General features: G+C 52.0%; 1 protein-coding gene across 1 annotated transcript in view; it reads right to left on the bottom strand.

Moving 5' to 3' along the window:
• COL27A1 (collagen type XXVII alpha 1 chain) overlaps positions 1-20,821 on the bottom strand; it is a 154,515-nt gene that overhangs the window by 116,623 nt on the left and 17,071 nt on the right. Inside the window, exons 4-6 of the mRNA XM_055427661.2 lie at positions 14,658-14,711; positions 10,505-10,558; positions 267-320 (exon numbers count right to left, since the gene is read on the bottom strand). Coding sequence (XP_055283636.2) covers positions 267-320; positions 10,505-10,558; positions 14,658-14,711 — 162 coding nt within the window. The remainder of the gene's footprint in view (positions 1-266; positions 321-10,504; positions 10,559-14,657; positions 14,712-20,821) is intronic.

The following is a 20,821-nucleotide window of genomic DNA, read 5'->3' as shown; positions in this document are numbered from 1 at the left end:
GGACATTCACCAAAGGAATGTCCACAGGTCACATTTGTTGTTGGTTTTATTGGCTGCATGTGGGAAGAAGGCAGCAAGGATGGCTTTGGGTTTGGTGCAGGGAGAGCTGAAGGGCTTCAAAGAGAACAGACCAGTCCTTTTCCACATCCTGCCTCCGGCCTTTTGTTACGCAGAGGCCTCTGTTAGGAGGCTCGTGCCAGAGCACAGTGGTTTCCCTACCGTCCACTCCTCCGCTTCCCTGAGCGCTGGGGTCCCTGGAAACCTACCTTTGCCCCATCGTGGGCCTTTCCTGGTGAGAGCCCGGGGTCCCCTTTCTGTCCCTGAAACAGAAATAATTCCACTTTGGCCGCCACGTCTTCTAAAGAGGGTATCTCCCCACCAACTCTGCTCAAATCCCTGTCCTCTGCTTAAATGCCCCCCCCTTCCACCCCACTCACATTCCCCCACGGGGTCCTCTTCAATCCCATCACTCCCCTGCTCCAGCAACCCTCCATAGCTGCCCACCACCCTACTGACAAAGTCTGAACTCCCCCTTGGGTGTCCCAAGTCTTCCATCATCTGGTCCCACCCACCCTAGTCAGAACTCGCTCTCCTCCTACCAGCCCATCCCAAAGACGGGGCCCCTCTGCCCCATCCCCAGACCACAGTTCTTCTTCCACCAGGACTTGCACATTCCTGATGCTGGCTTCTTGTGCAGGTAGTCGCCCCCGAGTAGAAAACCACTCCCCACAATCGTCATTAGCCAAACCAGAAACATTCCCAAGAGGCAGCTTGACTGCATCCTCCCCCACCAACCTGTAGATCCCTGGGCCCACTGTACAGGTGATGTGCTCCCCAGGGCTCTCAGAGACCTTCTAAGAGACTCATCCTGCTTTTCCTAGCCCCTGATGCCCAACTCACTGTCTCACTACCCACAGACAGTGCACTAACAGCCTCTTAATCTATGTTTGCAACATCCCTCAACCCACCAGGTTCCCAGAATAGCCCAATGAAGGAAGTGCTATTACCCCATAACACGTTCAGGGAAACTGAGGCTGGGAGAAGGAAAAGGACAGCCCAGGACCCCAAGCTGGGGCACTGGCAGAGCTAAGACTAGGACCCTGAATTTGTGATTTCCAGAACAGAGACCTGGGACCCAACAGTTAGAACAGGCAGGGAATAGCAGAGGAGTATGTATGACAAGTAGTGTGTCCCCAGTCAGACCGGCATTCCTAGTCCCAAGCACAAGGGAGCATCCCCATCACAAGGATCCTGGCTTCTAAGAGCACGTGCTCAGGGAAGGACCTACCAGCTATGCCTCTTACAGCTAAAGGGGGCTCTGGGCTGTGGCCTGACCTGATTAAATTACTCAGGAGACAGTCCTTTGAGAAGTCAGTCTCCTGATCTCTGTCCCTTAGCCTCACTCCCCAGCTCCCTCCCCAATCTGGGTCCTGAATCAGAAGTCCTGGGTTAAGCCACAGACTCACAGTAGGGTCCCAAGCAAATGACTTCACCACTCTGAGACTGTTTGCTCACCTTTAAAATGCGGGCTGCACAGCACACACACACACACACACACACACACACACACGGGTACAGGCACACATGGCCGCCTGGCATCCAGGTTTCTTGGCAAGGAGCCAGTGAGATGATGGATGTGACACGTGGGGAGGGTGGTTTGGCCAACTTTAATTAGTTCCCATTTGATTCTTTTGTGTGTCAGGACCCAGATCTTCCAAAACCTGACTCAGTCACTCTGAATGAGAAATCACTGCATTCCAAACTGGAGCAAGCCTTAAGAGAGTGAGGGAGCCCTTTCGCTGCCCACCTACCACGTGCCCAACACTATGCCAGGCCCACTCAATGCAGCACCTCGCCAGCCTTCTTACACCCACATGTGGCAACACAGGACCAAGCCCCAGATTCAGAGGGGCTGAGTCATAGTCCAGGGTGGCATGCAGGTAAAAGGCCAAGTCTCACTAAGTCTGACTAGGTCCTGGGTCAATCTGACTCCACAGCCCTCACTTACAAATGGGAAGCCTAGATGCCTCTCCCACACACCCTCTGGCTGCCCCAGGCTGCAGGCCAGTCCGTCCTTGCTAGAACCCCAACTCTCTGTCCACCTAGGTCCGTCCAGGTCACTGCTGCAGGCCTCACTTCTAGGCTCAACAGCCTCATGCTGCAGCAGTCCCTTGTTGACACTCTCCCAGCCTTGGCGTTTACAAGCCCAGCTGCAGTGCCTTTTATGTCCACGTGCAAGGCCAGACCCAGGGCCACCCAGGATTCCAACGGCCGAAAAAGGACAGCAGCTTCTACCCACCCCGCCCTTGCCCACCTCGCTCTGCAGCCAGTAGAGGAGCTGGGCTTAAAACGCTCTCATGGGTGGGTCTGTGTGCGTCCTGTGCTGCCATCTTACAAAGGGGGAAACTGAGGCCCAAAGGGATGCCAGACTGGTTCCTTTGCCCAGAGGCCATATCCGGGGGCATTTTAGTTTCTATGCACTGCTCTCTGCACTCTCAGCAGCCAGCGCCATGTTTGGGACTTAATCCCTGCCCGAGTACAACAAAAGAACACTAAAATTTATGGAACATATAAACATCCTTCAGTGTACACTGGGAATGCCTTGGTGGGGATCAAGACACAAGTCGTGCCTGTGGGGACCTCTCGAAGGAGAAACCAGAGACTGGTCATGCTGATCTGCTCTAGCATTTTCTAGAGCTCTTCTAAGTCTTCAACGTGTAAATCTAAAAGGGAGCCATGATCACTATCCCCATTTCACAGATGAGGAAACTGAGGCAGACAGAGGGTAAGTAATTTGTCCAAGACCCTGTAATTCATAAGCGGGGTTTTGATTCGGGAAGTCTGCTTCCAGAGCCCAAGATCTTTACATTTCAATACACAACAGATGAACGACTATGATCAGTGATACATGGAATACAGGAGGAAGCTGGGAGAACTTGACCCAGACTGAGAGTCAATCAGCCAAGCTAAGGCTGGAGGAAGACAAGAAGGGAGGCAGGTGCAGTGTGGGCTCCAAGGGTGCTCAAGGCACCCTTGCTCAGCTGAAGGTGTGACTTCTGGGATGCAGAAATGTATCCATCTTCCCAGCCAGACTCCTGCAAATTCTCCAGTAAGAGATATAAGGAATAATAAAGTCTAATTAATTGTTTACACCTCGGTGAGGTTGAGGACCTGGGTGCCAGACCCAGATCTCCAGCCAACGAGCCTGTGTGATCCTGGATAAGTCCCTTTCCCTCTATATGGAACAGCAGACTCTAGTTAACAGAGCCTTGAGGAGCTAGAAGATTGCTGCTGCTGCTAAGTCACTTCAGTCATGTCCAACTCTGTGTGACCCCATAGACGGAAGCCCACCAGGCTCCCCCTTCCCTGGGATTCTCCAGGCAAGAACACTGGAGTGGGTTGCCATTTCCTTCTCCAATGTGTGAAAGTGAAAAGTGAAAGTGAAGTCGCTCAGTCGTGTCCGACCCCTAGAGACCCCACGGACTGCAGCCTACCAGGCTCCTCCATCCATGGGATTTTCTAGGCAAGAGTACTGGAGTGGCTTGCCATTGCCTTCTCCGAGAAGATGGTTAGGAAGGTATATACTAAACCAGAAATGCTACTAATAGAGCGGGAATGGAAACTATGAGCTGCTTTCTTGCAGGTGAAGTTGGGAAGTGGAAAGAAGAGAAGGCTTTGGTTAGCTGAGGCCTCACGAGGGGCTGAGACAAAGAAGGAGCAAACCATGAAGGGCCAGAAATCCTCTGTGCAAGTCATCTTTTGCAAGATACATGATCCCGAGTACGTAGCACAGGGCCTGGCCCAGAGGAGGCATCAGAAAAATATTTCCCAAGTGAGAAAATAAATCAGTGGAGTCTCAAGAGACGACTCGAGGGCGAGGATTGGGCCAGATCTGGCCCCAGCTCTGGAAAGGCCTCTGAAGATTCACTCGGTCTCTCACCACGACTATTTCATGTGCTTGTAAGTTCTGGCCACGGCAATAAGGCAGGAAAACAAATAAGGCTGCTAACCTTTGAGGAAAAGGAGACAAAAATATGTCTTTTTTTGCAAACAATATGAGTGCCTGTCTAGAAATTCAGGAGAACTAAGTGGAATACTGTTAGAACTAATAAAATAATTCAGCAAAGGGCATGGTTGTAAAATAAACACCAAAAGTACAAATATACAGTCAGTAGTTCTTTTTCAATAGCTGAGAGCCAGCTAGAAAATATAATGGGGAAAATATTCCATTCATAACAGCAACAAAAATATAAAATTTCTAAGAACAAACTTAGAAAGAAATGTGCCAGGTTTATGCAATAAAAACTATAGAGGTTTATTATGAGACGTTTTTAAAAACTCAACCAAATGGGAAGATATGCCACGGTTTTAGATGGAAAAAGTTAATATCTTAAAGATGGTAATTCTTCACAAACATATTTAATACAATTCAAAGAAAAACCCCAAGGGAGGCTTTTTTTTTTTTAAGGAAGCTATTAAGATGGGCATAAAGTTCATCTGACAGATTAAATAGCCAGAACATTTTTTATAAGTGGAGGAGGGAGACACACAGTATAAAGATAATAACTGTCATAAAATAGTATTTTACTAGCCTAAAAATATACAAACAGAGCAATGAAACATATTTGAATGGCCTAAAATAGACCCTGGTCTATCATATAATAGTGGAGGAAAAGTTATTTAATAAATGATCAACTACTGTGGGGAAAATAAAGCTATACCCATACCTACTTCCATGAAGATTAATTCCAGATGGTTTAAAATTTTGAGTACAAATGATATTATAAAATGGAATATTAGTGAATACCTCTCTGGTCTTCGTGTGAGAAAGAAATGTCTAGGTACAGAAGTAAAGAATCATACATTTTACATATGGCAGTGTTAGTCGCTCAGTAGTGTCCGATCTTTGTGACCCCATGTACTGTAGCCTGCCAGGCTCCTCTGTCCATGGAATTCTCCAGGTAAGAATACTGGAGTAGGTTGCTATTCCCTTCTCCAGAGGATCTTCCCGACCGAGGGATCGAACCCCAGTCCACCGCAGTTCAGGCAGATTCTTTACCTGAGCCACCAGGGAAGCCTCTACTTATGGTAGAGCTCTCTCCAAAGCAGGGCTTTCCTGAAGCCTCAGATTCTGACATACTGTAAGTTCCAAAAAATGTCAGTTATTGTTGGTTCAAAAAAAAAAATAGGTAACACTCTCATTTGTGAAAATCATCATGAATACTCTCAACAGGCAAACAATAAACTCAAAAGGAATTTGTAAGATAGATGAAGCCTTAATAAGCCTTCATATATAAACACAAATGATGTTTACAAATCAATAACAGAAGACAACATCCCAACCCCTAAAATAAACAAACTCATAAATGGTGAAATGCAAATAGAAAGCAAATGTAAGAAAAGTATTCACGGATGATCAGTGCAGTGTACTGGAAGCAATAATGAATTATCTTTTTCAAATATCCTCTTCTAATGCAAGCAGTGACGTAGATTGGTTCAGTCTTTCTACAAGGTGACTGTTAATAAAATAACAGCTAAACACCATAGGGCACTTATGTACAGGCATATTTTAAATTATTCATATATATGTAGTATGCATGTATATATATATATATGCATGTGTGTGTGTGTATATATCATTTTTATGTAACATATATATGTCCATATATAGCTTAATCTACAGAGCTAAAGGGCTATGGAGCTAATGGATTTACAGCTAAAACTATGTGCTTTGGAGTCAGACAGCAGAAGATTCAAATCTTGTCCCTGATACTTATCAGAGATAGGCTAGTTACTTAGCTACTTTAGACCTTAGTTTTCCCATCTGCAAAACGGGGGTAATAACACCCACCCTGCAAAGTATGTCGGGTTCTTGGCCAGTCCTTGATGTACAGGATGTTTAAAATGCAGTCAGTGCCTATCGCTGGGCAGGGCCACAGCAGGAGGCCTGCTTTCTTCTTGATACTTTCTAGACTTTTCCACATTTTCCTACTAGAGTATGTCCTACTTCAGTCACTGGAGAAAGGGGAAGGGGAGGCTGGGGTCTGAGGCCCGAGATTCCAGTAAGGAGTCACTCGGATCACTAGGCATGGCCCCTCTTGCCTGCCTATCCTCCCCAGATGCCCAAGGGCTCACAGTAATCCTGAGTAATTCACTGCAAACCAAGCAGGCCAGAGTAAGGAAGGGGCAGCCAGATGCCAGGGAGAAAGGGGCCAGGTGCCTCATCACCCAGCACAGGCACAGCTGGAGCCCTGTCCACCTCGGACCCAGAGCTTCTCACCTGACCTGGGCCCTGCATCCCATCTGATTTCACCTGGCACAGTATCAGCATCCACAGGGGCAGCTCCAGGCCTCCCCGCTGGCAACCCTTCAACTTGATGGCCACGGACCTGGCTTCCACAACTGCCTGAGTGGCCTTTGCAAAGTGATACACCTGATTGTGTCCCGTCTGCTGAAAACCTCATGCCTTCCCACTGCTCTTTGCATGAAGTCGCACCCAGAAGGCCTGCTTCCCTCCCCAACCTCCTCCCACCCCTTGGCCAGGTAGCCTGCTGCCCTTCAGACTTGATTCAACCTTCCCACCCTCCAGGACGGCAGGCCTTACCTCCCAGACCAGATCAACTGCCATTCTGTGGGGACTCTGAGCACCCAGTGCCTCTCACGTGGAGCCCTTTGCATGGTGTGGTCAGCTTGCTTCCACAAGTGCAGGGACTGTCCCCATCTGTGCCCCCTTGTAGGCTGGGCACCTTGCACCTGCTGACAGCTGACCACCTGCCACAGGCCAGCACTGCTCTAAACTCAGTTTTACCTCATGACAACCAGGGACGCCGGGAGGACAGCCACTATTGCTATCCCATTTTCCAGATGAGCAAACTAAGGCGTGTGAAATTCAAATAATTTGCTCACAGTCATAGAACTAGAAGGTATGACTAACAGACCTGGGATGTGAACTTCCACCATCTGGCTCCAGAGTCTGTGCTCTTAGCCACTGCGCTTTCCTGCATGACAACTGCGGTTGCTGGACACATAACTCAACACTTGGCCTCCAAGATCAGCTAATACCATCCACCCAGGGTTCTGGCTTCTCTGCTTCAGTCTCAGAGTCCTTGATCTTGACTCTGTGGGAACTGACAAACCCTCTTCTTGATGGGTTTGAATGTGGAATGTATGGGTACATGGTACATACAGAAAGCCTTGGGCTCTGGAGGCGGCAGAAGGGACTGAAGCCTGGCTCTGGCCTGAACCATCTGCAGAGCCCTGATAAGTGTCTTCCAGCCAGCAAACCCAAGGACCGGAAATTTAGCCCCGCCACTGCTGGTCCCTGCAAGTGGTCCCAGCAAGTCATGGGCCCTCTGGGTCTCTGCTCCCCTGACCTCAAGAGGGATGGAGCTCCTCACACTGGCTCTGCTCCCCTTCTTGATTCCGCAGTCCACCAGCCCCTCCCATTCTTAGTCCGGCAGGGGGATCTTTAACCCACAAGGCCCTAAGCTCCCAAGAGCTCAATAAGTACGGTACAGGAGTGACCCCACTGTGACCCATCCAGACGATGGGTGAGCTCCCTGCCACCAGGCAGGCCCTGCCTGTTGGGCTGATTTTTCCATCAACGGCGCACAGTACGTGCTCAATAAGTGTTTGCCCACCGAAGGGAAATGAACGGACGGGTGGCCCCAGAGGCAGCTCTAGAAGGCAACACTGTTCGGAAAAGGAAGAGCCAGCATCCGGCCTGGAGGGAGCCAGCCCTAGAGCCCCACCGGGTCAACACCCAGACCCAGAAAGGATCTGGTAAACAGCAAGGACCCTCTCCCCAGAATCACAACCATTCCTGCAGATCCACAACATTCTCTTCCAATCTCAGGAATTCTGTCCCAGAAGAGCCTCTCTTTAACCCCATCCTGGCCAAACCACAGATGAACACCAGCACAGGGCCAACGTCCAGCAGCCTGGGGCCTTCAGTCCAACTGAACTGCCCTGGATCCACTTGGGCTCACCTCTTAGACTTGCAGTCAAGTGTTCAGGAAAAGGGCATGACTTTTCCCCAGGGCATTTGAATGCAAATTCTACTGGGAGAAAACTCCCATTCCAGTGTATTTTCTGGAACCTGCTCCCTTATTTGTTTATACAGAAGCAAGCTGGAAACCTGTCCATGAGGCCCTGAGTCATAGGTTCCGGCTCTGTATAGCTGCAGGAGGGCTCATCTGCCAGGTCTGAGCCTCCCCCACCACACTCAGAACAGCTCCTCAAAATGGCAGGAAAAGCGGCTGGTAGGTTCTCTTGTTTCCCTGCATCTGCTGGCAGGATGAGGGATGGGCTGCAGCCAGACTGGGGCCGGTATGGGCAGGGGAGAAGCTATGGAGCTACCACAGGAGTGGGGGGTCAAGTCTGGGAGTGGTAGGGGAGCGGGGAAGGACCAGACAGTCCCAGAGCAGGCCGAGAAAGGCGTGTTCTTGAGCAAGCCTGGCAACCAAAACAGTGGCTAATCCTCAGCATCTTGATCTACCCAGGCCTGGGAGACCAGAAGCCTCCGAAAAGCAGAAGCTTCCCAAGGAGAATTCAGACCCTCTGCCTGACTCATGGGGGCAGGTCCCACTGCCATTTCCTAGGCAGGGTCTTAATCATCTGCCTGAGTCTCAGTTTCCCCATCCGTAAATGGGTGCAGTAACTCCACCATCTCATTAGGTCTTTGTGGAGATCAAATGAGGCTACGTGAAGGGCATGCAGAGTGTCCAGCACAGAGTAAGCGTTCAATATACAGTGCTTGGCATGATCGGTGTTTGCCTTGTTAAAACCCAGAGCACCTCCAGGCAGCTGCTGGACCAAGGCCTCTGGGCTCACTTTCCAGGAAAGGACCCCAGCCCAGCCCTGGCCGAAGTCACATACCCACAGGGGCGGAGGTGAGCATTCCCGCAGCTCTGTGCGAGGGCTCTGCACCAGTGCTCTGGTACCATACTGTCACACATCCAGCTACCTGTGTACATTTGTCCCAGAAAGAGCTCCAGGAGTCAGAACTAACTTATGGAGGATGCTCAGCTGTCAATCACAGCATGAGCTGGGGCCAGTCGGCTAATGGTTTTCCGCAAGCTGCAGGATCTTTGTAATGGGTTAGCAAAGGACCCTGAGCCTGGGCAAACCAAAGCCCAGGGATGCTCTTCACCTGGTTACTCCACAGCTGACAGCCGGGCAGACCCTCTGCCCTTCCCAGCCTGCCCCGCGCTCTTCTCGGCACAACTGCTGTGCTCTCGGCTCCCCTGACGCCTCCTCCTATTTCTCCAGCCATCATTTGAGGCTACTCCCTATAACCTTAATATTGCTGGCCCCGTACTCATCCTGGGGCTTCTCACTCCACGCACCACCCTGGACGGCTCTGTTCTCTGCCGGCGCCCCAGAGCTGAAGCCCCCGCAGTCATCAGAGCACCAGTCACCTGGGTTTCTGATCTCATCTGCAGTCCAGAGGTGGCATCTCTGTGCTGGCCACCCCCCAGGGCTCCAGCTCCAGCTCAGAGCTCCCCTGAGTTTCAGGATGTCCATGAATCATCTCTGCCTGGCTGGGCTGCTGCTGCTGCTATTGCTAAGTCACTTCAGTCGTGTCCGACTCTGTGCGACTCCATAGACGGCAGCCCACCAGGCTCCCCCATCCCTGGGATTCTCCAGGCAAGAACACTGGAGTGGGTTGCCATTTCCTTCTCCAATGTGTGAAAGTGAAAAGTGAAAGTGAAGTCGCTCGGTCATGTCCGACTCTTCATGCCCCCATGGACTGCAGCATACCAGGCTCCTCTATCCATGGGATTTTCCAGGCAAGAGTACTGGAGTGGGGTGCCATTGCCTTCTCCGGCCTGGCTGGGCTACGGATTCCAAAATATAACATTCCTTCCTCTGGTTCCCTGGTTTGGCCACTGAGGCTAAAGAGAGAACCCCCATCTCTTTCCTTTTGTCCATCACCAACTCCTCTCTATCTAACCTCCACATCACTGAGGCACCCATCCCCTTCCTCCCGCACCCCACGCTGGCCTGTGTCACCCCAGGTCTCTTTGCCTCTACTCTGGTCTCCAGCCCCCCAGCCCGCCTTCCACACGGCATCCAGGGATTTTCTCAAATGTGATCTTTCCACATTCCTCCCCAGCTCAAAACTTGACCTGCCTCCCCAGGGTGTGTCCTATGACCCAGTAACACGATGAGGCTGGATCTCCAAGGCCCCCTCCTGTTCAGCAGCAGATGACCTTTCTTCCCATCCGCGTTGAGGACCCTAGGTTCCAGACGCCCTTCTCCCCCCAGCCCCTCTCCACCAGTTCCTAAACTCCTAACTCCTCGCTGTGTCTCCAGCCCAGTCCGGGGCCTGGCACCTGGGAGGCCTTCAGGGAGTGCTGGTGGCCTAGACACGGATCCTCCACGGAGACTCTGAGGCCTTCCTGCCAGGAGCCCCTAAGAAAGGAAGCTTGCCCCAGTGCGGGGCCCAAACCCCAGCTTCCACCCCATGGCGGTCTCTCCAGACCCCACGGCATATACTCACTTTGGCTCCAGGGGGGCCAGGGAGGCCTGGATTTCCATAAGGCCCAGGAGGACCCTGAAAGGGAAAAGAGAAAAAGAGATGAGGGGAAAAGAGGAGCATCCCACTTCCTAAAGCAAAGCCTGGCACTTCCGCCTGCCCGCTGGGTCTTCTCCACTAGCAGAGTCTCAGCAGTCTGGCCATGGCAGCGGCTTACAGAAAGTCTCTCTTGATGCCTGTCCCTGTGCTCAGCTCTTTCTGTGCATCACCTCATTTTATCTCATTAACGCACACAATAGGTGCTACCATGATCCCCATTTTCAAGATGAGAAAGCTGCCATCCAGGGAGTTTTACAACCTTCCCAGGTCACCCAGCTGCTAAGGGACAAACCTCAGATGTGCAGCTTCCAAGCACAAGCCCTTGAACTGGATCACCTCTCCATACTCTCTGCACCTGGCCCCCCCAGCCCCTCCCACACTTGCTTCCTTCGACTCAGAGCACACTCAGCTGCCCTGCCCCACGCCTGGTACTTCTTTCTCACATCACCCATGCCATGCTGTTGCATCATCTGGAATGCCTTTCCCATCTATCCCCTCCAGATGAAACCCAAGCCATCCTTCAAGACCTGGCTTTAATGCCAATTCCTCCAGGGAAACTTCTGTGACTCCTCCTGCTTAAGGGAAACTCTCCACCCTTCAGACTCCAACTGGACTCTGCATGAGCCTCTGGAGCTGCACGCGCAGTCACGGGAGCACTCGGCCTCCTCCGAACAAGGGCGCGCCTCTTTTATGGCCACCACGGTAGTCAGAGCTCTCTCCCTTAGATTCCTACATGTTCTGAGCTTACAGGGCCCCTCGGGGACCATGAAACAGCTGGGAAGACTAAACCCAGAGAGTCAAAGGGTCTTGGCCAAGGTCACACAGCAGAGTGGTGGCCAAACAAGGGCTGGAACTCAGTTTGTTGGCTTCAAGTCCAAGGCTTATTCGTGGCACTAGATTTTCCCAGGCCATATTTGAACGTCCCTTGTAACAGCTGGGGCCTTATGTCCACTTGCTCTGCAAAGGCCCTGGGCTAGCGTCCTGCAGCCCAGTAATATAAACAGAGTCCTAAGAGTCAACTACTTTCCGAGAGTCTTTGTCCAATAGGAATAATCCGAGGCACTAAGAGTGAAGACAGGCACCTCAAGGGGCGCCCCCGCCACAGCAGCCTCCAGACACACTGCCCTCATCCGCGGCCCCTCTTGACTCCTCTGGCTGTGTATGAATTCTCTTCCTTCCTCTCGCTGCAAGGCCAGCTTCCCAGCTGCAGCCCATCACACTCTGCCCGAGGCACCTCCCTCTTCCTTCATGCCTGAGCTGGGACCATCCCCTTCCCCGTCCACGTCAAGGAGGAGCCGAGTTCAGAAGCTCACTCAGCCAAGGGGATTTATAACGGTGTCACGGGTAATCTCCAAAATAATCAGCCCTCCAGCCCCTTCCCGATATTTCACCAAATGCTGTATCCTGGCAACTAGATGCAACCTGGTCCCAGCTCTGAGTCTCCCCTCTCCCCAGGCTCGGTCTCCCCATCAGTTCCATGAATGACGGGAAACTCATGGTCTCTAAGGAATCTGGAAGACTTCAGAGCTTCACCCCAAGTCTGGACTCTTGGGATCTAAGCTCAGAGCTTGACCCGAACTGGGAAAGTGTTAGATGAAGGATGTTTGAGGAGGGCAGAACCAGATGAGGGTGTGGTAGACAGGTCAGGAATGACTACTTCTCCCCAGTCGTCCCCCAGCTGCCCAAAGATGGAGGGCTAGAGCACCCGGCTACCCCTCAGGGAGGTGGGGGGTCCTGCTTTCCCGCCCCCACCTTCATTCCCCTCTCCAGCCACTGCCTTGCAGAGAAACGAACCGCATAGTTGACTGGGAGCCAAGCAGACCACTTCTACAAACGCTGCAGCCCAGAAAGCTGAGTGGTGGGAGGCCGAGGGATTCCCCTGGTTGGGCCGGGGAATATGCGGAGGTGGACAGGGCCAAGCCACGGAGTCTTGGGAACCTCAGGTAAGGGCCCGCCCCTCCCCGAGCCCCAGAGCCACCACCATCTGCACAGAGGTACTGGGATTGCTTAGTCCCAGCATTGTATTGTCTTTGGAATTTTACAATCTATGGAATTTCCAGTCTAGAAACAGGGCGATGGGCTCCAAGGAGCTGGGGGAGTCCTCCAAGAGCCTGAGAGGGATGTCAGGAGATTCATTCCCTCACTTGGGGAACTTCAGAGCTGGAAGGAATCTTGGCTGGAAATGCCTTACCAGGATTCCATGTTTTATAAATGCAGAAACTGGGCCCCACAATAGGGAAAGGACTTGCCTAAGGTCACACAGCTTCTTGGGGGGAAATACTCTTTTTTTTTTCTTTTGTATTGGTGTGTAGCCAATTAACAAACAATGTTGTGACAGTTGCCAGTGAACAGAAAAGGAACTCAACCATACATGTACGTGCGTCCATTCTCTCATGGGAAATGTGCTTGATTCCTAGACTAGAATGCAGCAGCAACCATTTGCCCAGCACATTCTGATGCAGGAGACTTTGCTAGGCATCAGGTAAGAAAGAACAGTCAATAGGACCTGTCTCTGGCCCAGAGGGGCTCAGCTAAACAGAAGGGAAGGCCGGACAACAGGTCATTTAAGGTCATGGGCGCTGCAGTCAGACTGTCCAGGTTCAATCTGGGCTCTGGCGCTTATTCCATGCTTGGCCTTAGTCAGAGTAACTGCATCTTTCTGCGCCTCAGTTTCCTCACCTGTAAAATGGGGATAATGCTGGAACTTATTCATCAGGTAGGCTAGAAAGCTGGGAGGGGATCCTGCATATGCCAACTTAGGTGACAGGAGTCAGTGGTCAATGTGAGCTTTCTACCGAGGAATCAGTGCAGTTAAATGCCACAGGAGCTCCAAGAAGGAGGTGATCATCAGAAAAGGAGGGAGCATTTGATCTGAGTCACGGATGGAGGAGACGTTTGCAAAGGAGGACGTGCTGGGTCAGGAGGACAGTCCTGCAGAAGCTGGGGGCTCAGGAGTTTAGAGACCCAGGCAGACCGCCAGCACCTGGGATGCTAGGTCCTGGGGCCTCGTCCTGGTCCCAGGCAACAAAGTCCCTTGGCCAGCAGAGTCCATGATATCTCTGTGGTCCCCAGCTCTGGGCAAGTGCTCCATGGAGACTCCAAAGCCAGGAGGAAATGCCACTTCAGACAGCAGATTCCAGAGTCCTGGGCCCAGGGAGCACAGGGCCAGCTCTGGAGGGAACTAGGGCTCAAGTAATTGCATAACCAGAACCATCCGCTGGGCTCAGAGCTAAAAATATGCCCCAGGCAGCTATCTCTGCCAGGGCCTCGCCAGGCACCCAGCGTGGGAAAGGCTGATTCAGCCTGGGCACAGATGCCAGGCGCCGTGGGTCGGAGCCCCCTTGGGAAAAGGAGAGATTTCTCTCCAATAGGACCCTCAAGAGTCCCCGTATCATATGGTTAGGAGCTGGGTTCCAGTCCTGGCTCTTCCATTTCTTAGTTATTCGGTTTTCTCATCCCTAAATGAGTAAACATACTGGCCCACGGGGGCCCTAGAAGGAGAGGGGATCAAATAAGGCAGCATTAAGTGACATGCCAGGAATAACAGACCAGACCTATTAATATTATCCACTCCAAGGTTCGGGCTAGATCCTATCAGCCACCAAAGCCCTGCCAAGCCATCCTCCAGACTCTGATTGAACCTCTCAGCATGGGGAGTTCACCCCATCCCTGGTGTGGCCCTTCTGGTTGCCTCTGTCAGCATCCCTACCCCAGGTTGGCCCAACAGAGATGGGAAGATGGATGCAAGGATCATGCTCTTCCAAGTCAGCTTTTTTCCCAGCCGAACACCAAAGCCCATCAGCTGAGGGGATGTGATCTGCCGAAACCCCTACTCTACTCCAGGCTGCCAAGGGTGATACCCACAATGGACAGCTGAGACTCTGAAAGAGGTTCTCACTGTCTCAAGCCTCATCTGGACACCCAGTGACCGCTAAAAGCCCCACGTCCACTCCAACGGACAAAGTGGAAAAGGGATGCCAAACAGCATGAAGACACACAGCAAAGATGGGACTCCAGGGGCAATGGGATACAGGACATAGAGCCAACCAGAACTCAAGCACAGCGTGTGATCACTTACCCGAGGACCCCGTGCACCAGGGGGTCCAGGAAGCCCAGGCAGTCCAGGGGGACCCTGAATAAAAAGCAAGAAGATAGCATCAGTGCCATGTGGCAGAATAGAATGGGATCAGGTGGTCATTCAACAAACTTATGCAGAGCTCTGGGCATGAAGACCCCATGGCTGAGAAGAGAGGTCCCTTGAGGTCCTAGCCTGAGGAATTCTGCTCTTTGGGGCTTTCTGGTCTTTGCAGCTGTTGTTTCTTGGTCTCTGAAGCTCTCATCTTTTATTACATAGCTAATTCAGGGTATCACCTCCTCCAGGAAGCCTTCTTTGATCCCTCCCCCAAGTTGGGCCAAGTCCCCTCCTTTCCTCTGCTTTAAAGGCCACTGTATTTTATTCGGGGAATTGTCTGCTTAGAAGCCCGCTCTCCCACTAGACCATGGTCTCCTCAAAGGAATTAATGGGATATGAGTCATCTCTCTCTCCCCAAGCCTCAGCCAAATGTTTGAGAAACTAAAACTGCAAAAGACCTCAGAGTTCAGCCAAGTTCTCTGCAGAGCCTGAGCAGAGAAGGGACCTGTCCAAGGTCACACCAGCATCGCTGAGTCACACACAGAGAGTCAGTATCACTAAAGGGTGTACTCCAAGGCTTTTGGGTTCAAATCCCAGTGCTGCCCCCTACCAGCTGGGTTTGGGCAGGATCCTTAACCAGCCTGTGCCTATAAAATGGAGCAATAATACCCTTCTCATCGGATTATTGCGAAGATGAGATGAGACGGCAAACATACAACATGGTGCCTAGTACGCAACTGTCACTCAAACGTCCCATCTAGTCCAGGGGTCATAGCCGGTTCAGCCTTGATCATCACCCTCTGAGAACTTGCATCACCTCCTTCACTAGTCTCCCCACCTCCACCCTCTCCCCTCTCCAGTCTTCCTCTACACAGCCAGGTTCACCTTCCCAAGGCATCCACCGGCTCAACAACTCTCAGTGGCTCCCCACTTCCCCCATGCTGCTGCTAAGTCGCTTCAGTCGTGTCCGACTCTGGGTGATCCCATAGACGGCAGCCTACCAGGCTCCTCGGTCCCTGGGATTCTCCAGGTAAGAATACTGGAATGGGTTGCCATTTCCTTCTCCACATTTCCCCCATAAGACAGGCCTAATCCTACCACACGGCATTCGAGGAGCACCTGTCTGTTCTCAGTTCTCTTCCTTCCCATAGGAAGCGAGGAACCCGAGCAGACTGAGCCGCAGGCTGACCTTTCTTCAAATCCCGGTTTCACTATTTACTAGCCGGAGGCTTGGCACAGGGCCTTCGGCCTAAGTCTCTGCGGCCGTCCTGCACCACAGCTACTGTCCTGTACATCCGGGGAGTGAAGGAGGGTTAACTAAGTGCCTGATGTAAAGAACTGAACACAGAGCTTTCAAAGGAAGCCAGGCTTTCGAGGATGTGTGAGGCCTGGGGAATTCATTTGTTTCAAATAACCATCAATGAGATTCCAGGTTTCCTGCCCAGAGTTAGAATCGGTGTTGAAAACCCAGTACGATTTGGCTGGTAATTAATCCAGATCTCACACTGGGCAGCCTCGGCTCACAGTTCTGGTCTGTGAACACCACGTGCTTGCTCGTCCGTGAAAAAAAATTCAGAAGAAAGAGACAGCCAGGCAGATACGGGGACCAAGGCCCCTGGGTCACTGGGGAGAGCCCCAGCTGGAGGGAGGGAGGCTGCTGCGTGACCTCAGGCAAGTCCTGGGCACCTCAAGCCTCCAAGTACCTCTGGCCAAACTGGCAGCCGGCAGCAATCCTTCCATCCAGAGCCTAAGGGTTGGGTAGACAGCTTCTAGTCTTCTATCTACCACTGCAGGTTTGAGAATCAAGGCCAGCCTGCTCTCTGGCTCTCCCTGAGGAGCAGTAGAATACAGTATAAGACAGGGCCCTGGGTCCACACTGGGCACCCCCACCTACTAGCTGTGTGGCTTTGGCTGAGTTCTTTCCAGTTTCCAAGGCTTCACTCCTTCACTGTAAAATGAGGCTGCAAGAGCCTCTCGCTGACAGATAATCTATATAAAGTGCTAATCCTGGTGCCTGGCACACACAGCTCATGCCCAGAAAGTTAGTGCTGTTTCTGTTAAGCAAGCTGCTGGAAATTCCCCAACTCAAAAAGTCAAGCCACCTTCCTCAGCATCTGTTTTGGGGGAGAGCAAAAGATTTCCCTTCCTAGAGGACCCTTCCTCCGCCCTCCTCTTCCAAATGACCCAGAATCAAAGGGAAATGTGGGGGGCTGAGGCCAAGCGTTCCCGTAGGCATCATTCTCACAACCAAGCCCTTTTCACAGGTGCGAAACCAGAGACAGGCTCAGAGAGGCAGAGTGATCCACTCTAGGTCACACAGCTCATAGAAGCTGGCTTTGACCTATTCTCCTATCCTGGGGAGCATCCACGCGATCTTGGCCAGGTGCGTTGTGACTAGGTGTGCAAACCCGGGCAAGTCCCCTCTCCTCTGTTGCTGCTGCTGCTGCTAAGTCGCTTCAGTCGTGTCCGACCCTGTGCGACCCCATAGACGGCAGCCCACCAGGCTCCGCTGTCCCTGGGATTCTCCAGGCAAGAACACTGTAGGCATCTGTGAAATGAACATCCCAGAACCTCCCCGACACTGGGCGTCTCCTGAATTTCTGGGTGGTGGTGATTTCCTCTTCTAGGTTATTCGGTGGGATAGAAAAGGTGAGATCACGCCCAGCTCCCAGAGAAAGTGGCCAAGGCCCAGCAGGGTGAAGGCTGGGGTAGGGCTCCACTGAAGGACAGTCTCTGCAGGATGTAGCTCCCTGGTGGACCCTGGGAGGGCTGCCACTGCAGAGGCCTGGACACACCCTCTTGGCACATTTCCTGCCCCAGAAACAGGGGCATCCAGCCTGGAGTCTGACCTCATCCCCAACATCTGCGGAGCAGACTCTAAGTGCCAGTCAGGACCCATGGCCCGGCGTGGTGACATCAGTTACAGCCGCACTCCTTGACATGGCAGTCCAGCCACCCAGCGGCATTCCCAGGTCCAACCTTCCCACACGCAGTGAGGCTGGATGCCCCCTGCCCCTCTCACTTGATCCGAGACCCTGCCTGCTCCCCATGCAGTGGAAAAATGCTGCCATTTCTTTCCAAGGCCTGAAGCCTGAGCGAGTGACTCTGGGATGATTCACGAGGCCGGGGTGGGATTTTTCCACTCCACGCTGCAAACAACGGGGCCTCTGAGAGGGCCTGGAGCTGCGGGGGAGGGGCGCGGGGGCCGCAGGCCTGTCTGGGGGAGGTGAACGAGGCCTGGACTCGGGGCTCACGCAAACAGAGCCACGGAAACAACCAAGCAGCCATTCCAGGCTGTCCCCAAGGGTCCCGGCCCCCAACAGCCACGCCTCGGGGAACCCCATCCCGTGGAACAAGTCCACCCTTGTGTCCAGCTACAATAGCCCGCCTGCCAAGCCTTGCAGAAGGAAGTAAGTCCTGGCTGGCCTGGCCCCTGGCAGCAAGCAAGAGAGGTTTCGCAGGCCTGGGACCTGGGAGACCCGAGTCCAGTCCTGACTGTGCTGCTAACATCTGGCTGACCCTGAGCAATGACCTTTCATTCTCAGGGCTCTGCTCGGTGCCTGTAGCCAGGTTGGGGGGAGGCAGAGGATCTCAAAAGGCTCCTCCATTGCTAACTATCTGAGCTCAAGATTATTCCCAAGGTTAGCCCCCAGGGCGCTGAGCTCTCCCCAGTCTCTGCCCTAGGATAGGGCCTCCTGGGACAGGGCTTTTCAGTGAGGTCTTGAGCAAATTACTTCATTTCCCTGTGCCTCCTGGCCTCAGTTTGCCCCACTGTAAAATGGGAATACAATAACCATTTTTTTTTTTTTTTTTTCCCCAAGGTAACGTGTATGTGTGCCGGGTATTCTCCATTCACTCTCCAAATCCATTCTGTGTCCTGGGAAGTCCCTGTCTACACCCCCAGGGGTGAAGGCTGCACCCCCAGGCTTCTGGCTGAGATTTGTCAACGGGAGGGCCCAGCAAGAAACTGCAGAGTAGAAGGAGTGGGTCATCTATTTCTGCTTCATTGACTATGCCAAAGCCTTTGACTGTGTCGATCACAATAAACTGTGGAACATTCTGAAAGAGATGGGAATCCCAGACCACCTGACCTGCCTCTTGAGAAGCCTGTATGCAGGTCAGGAAGCAACAGCCAGAACTGTACCTGGAACAACAGACTGGTTCCAAATAGGAAAAGGTGTACGTCAAGGTTGTATATTGTCACCTTGCTTATTTAACTTATATGCAGAGTACATCATGAGGAACGCTGGGCTGGAAGAAGCACAAGCTGGAATCAAGATTGCTGGGAGAAATATCAATAACCTCAGATATGCAGATGACACTACCCTTATGGCAGAAAGTGAAGAGGAACTCAAAAGCCTCTTGATGAAAGTGAAAGAGGAGAGTGAAAAGGTTGGCTTGAAGCTCAATATTCAGAAAACAAAGATCATGGCATCTGGTCCCATCACTTCATGGGAAATAGATGGAAAAACAGTGGAAACAGTGTCAGACTTTATTTTTTGGGGCTCCAAAATCACTGCAGATGCTGATTGCAGCCATGAAATTAAAAGACGCTTGCTCCTTGGAAGGAAAGTTATGACCAACCTTGATAGTATATTAAAAAGCAGAGACATTACTTTGCCAACCAAGGTCCGTCTAGTCAAGGCTATGGTTTTTCCCGTGGTCATGTATGGATGTGAGAGTTGGACTGTGAAGAAAGCTGATCGCCGAAGAATCGATGCTTTTGAACTGTGGTGTTGGAGAAGACTCTTGAGAGTCCCTTATACTGCAAGGAGATCCAACCAGTCTATTCTAAAGGAGATCAATCCTGGATGTTCATTGGAGGGACTGATGCTAAAGCTGAAACTGCAATACTTTGGCCACCTCATGCGACGAGTTGACTCACTGGAAAAGACTCTGATGCTGGGAAAGGTTGGGGGCGGGAGGAGAAGGGGACGACCGAGAATGAGATGGCTGGATGGCATCACCGACTCTGTGGACGTGGGTTTGAGTGTACTCCGGGAGTTGGTGATGGACAGGGAGGCCTGGCGTGCTGTGATTCATGGGGTCGCGGAGAGTCGGACACGACTGAGCGACTGAACTGAACTGAACTGAGAAGGAGTGGGTGGGTGGGGTATTTCTCTCCCTTTCGCCCTCCTTGCTGTGTTTGGTTCCAGCTCCTGTTGGAGATCCCGGTTCATGTTTTAACTCACTGGCTTGTGGCAATAGCTTCCCCTCCTCTTGCACCTTCAGGTGAGACCCCGTGTGCTTCTCCAGCCTGTTGATTCCCTTGACGGTGTCCGCACCTCTATAAACAGTCCCTTCCTTAAAATCCCCTCAGTTACACTGTTCCTGCCTGGGCCGCAGGATACAGCATGCAAATTGCTCCACACAGAGCCTGGCACGCAGCAAGTGCTCAGAAAGGATATGCCAAAGACAAAGCAAACACTTCTCTCTTCTCCTGTGTTCTAGATGATGCCAGTATAAGGGGTAAACGACTCAGGATCTGATTCCTAACCGCCGACAGCACAAAGGCCCTCCTGTGCCAGAAGCTCTCTGTTCTCTCAGGGTGACAATGCCCCTGCCTCAGCCATCAGCACATCCATAATCAGCCCCAACTATCCAGATTCTAATGGTGGAGGCAGACAACCACACAGCCCTGGAAAAGCAGGTGGTACCATACCCTCTTTTTACAGAGGTAAAAACTAAGATTCAGAGAGGTCAAGTGACTTGCCAAAGGTCACACAGCACCTAGCGCCCAGAAGGCACTCATTTAACATCTGTTGAAAGAAGGAAAAGATGGCTGGATAAGGAAAAGGTTCAAACTCAGGTCATTCCAAATCCAAACTCTGTGTGCCTTTGCACTCCACGTGCCTTCTTACCCCACCGTCAGCAGAGATCTGTGTAACTTCAAAGAGCCTGGCCTGTGTGTCAGGACAACCTGTTTTTCGTAAGGATCAAATTCCTTCATTCATCTCCTAGATAGTCATGGAGTATCTGCTGCGGGCCAGGCGCTCAGCCGGGTCTCCCCGAGGTGACGCTTGGAAAAAGTGCAAGGGCGTGCAAATGCCAGCGGCCTGAGCATGAATAAATAAGGCCTTGACTCGCCTCCTCCTGGGCGTGGGGCTTCT

The sequence above is a fragment of the Moschus berezovskii genome, chromosome 7, assembly GCF_049115385.1.
Source record: "Moschus berezovskii isolate FMDL1 chromosome 7, NW_MosBer_1.0, whole genome shotgun sequence".
Taxonomy (NCBI): Eukaryota; Metazoa; Chordata; class Mammalia; order Artiodactyla; family Moschidae; genus Moschus; species Moschus berezovskii.
This window is presented reverse-complemented; position numbering and strand designations above follow the sequence as displayed.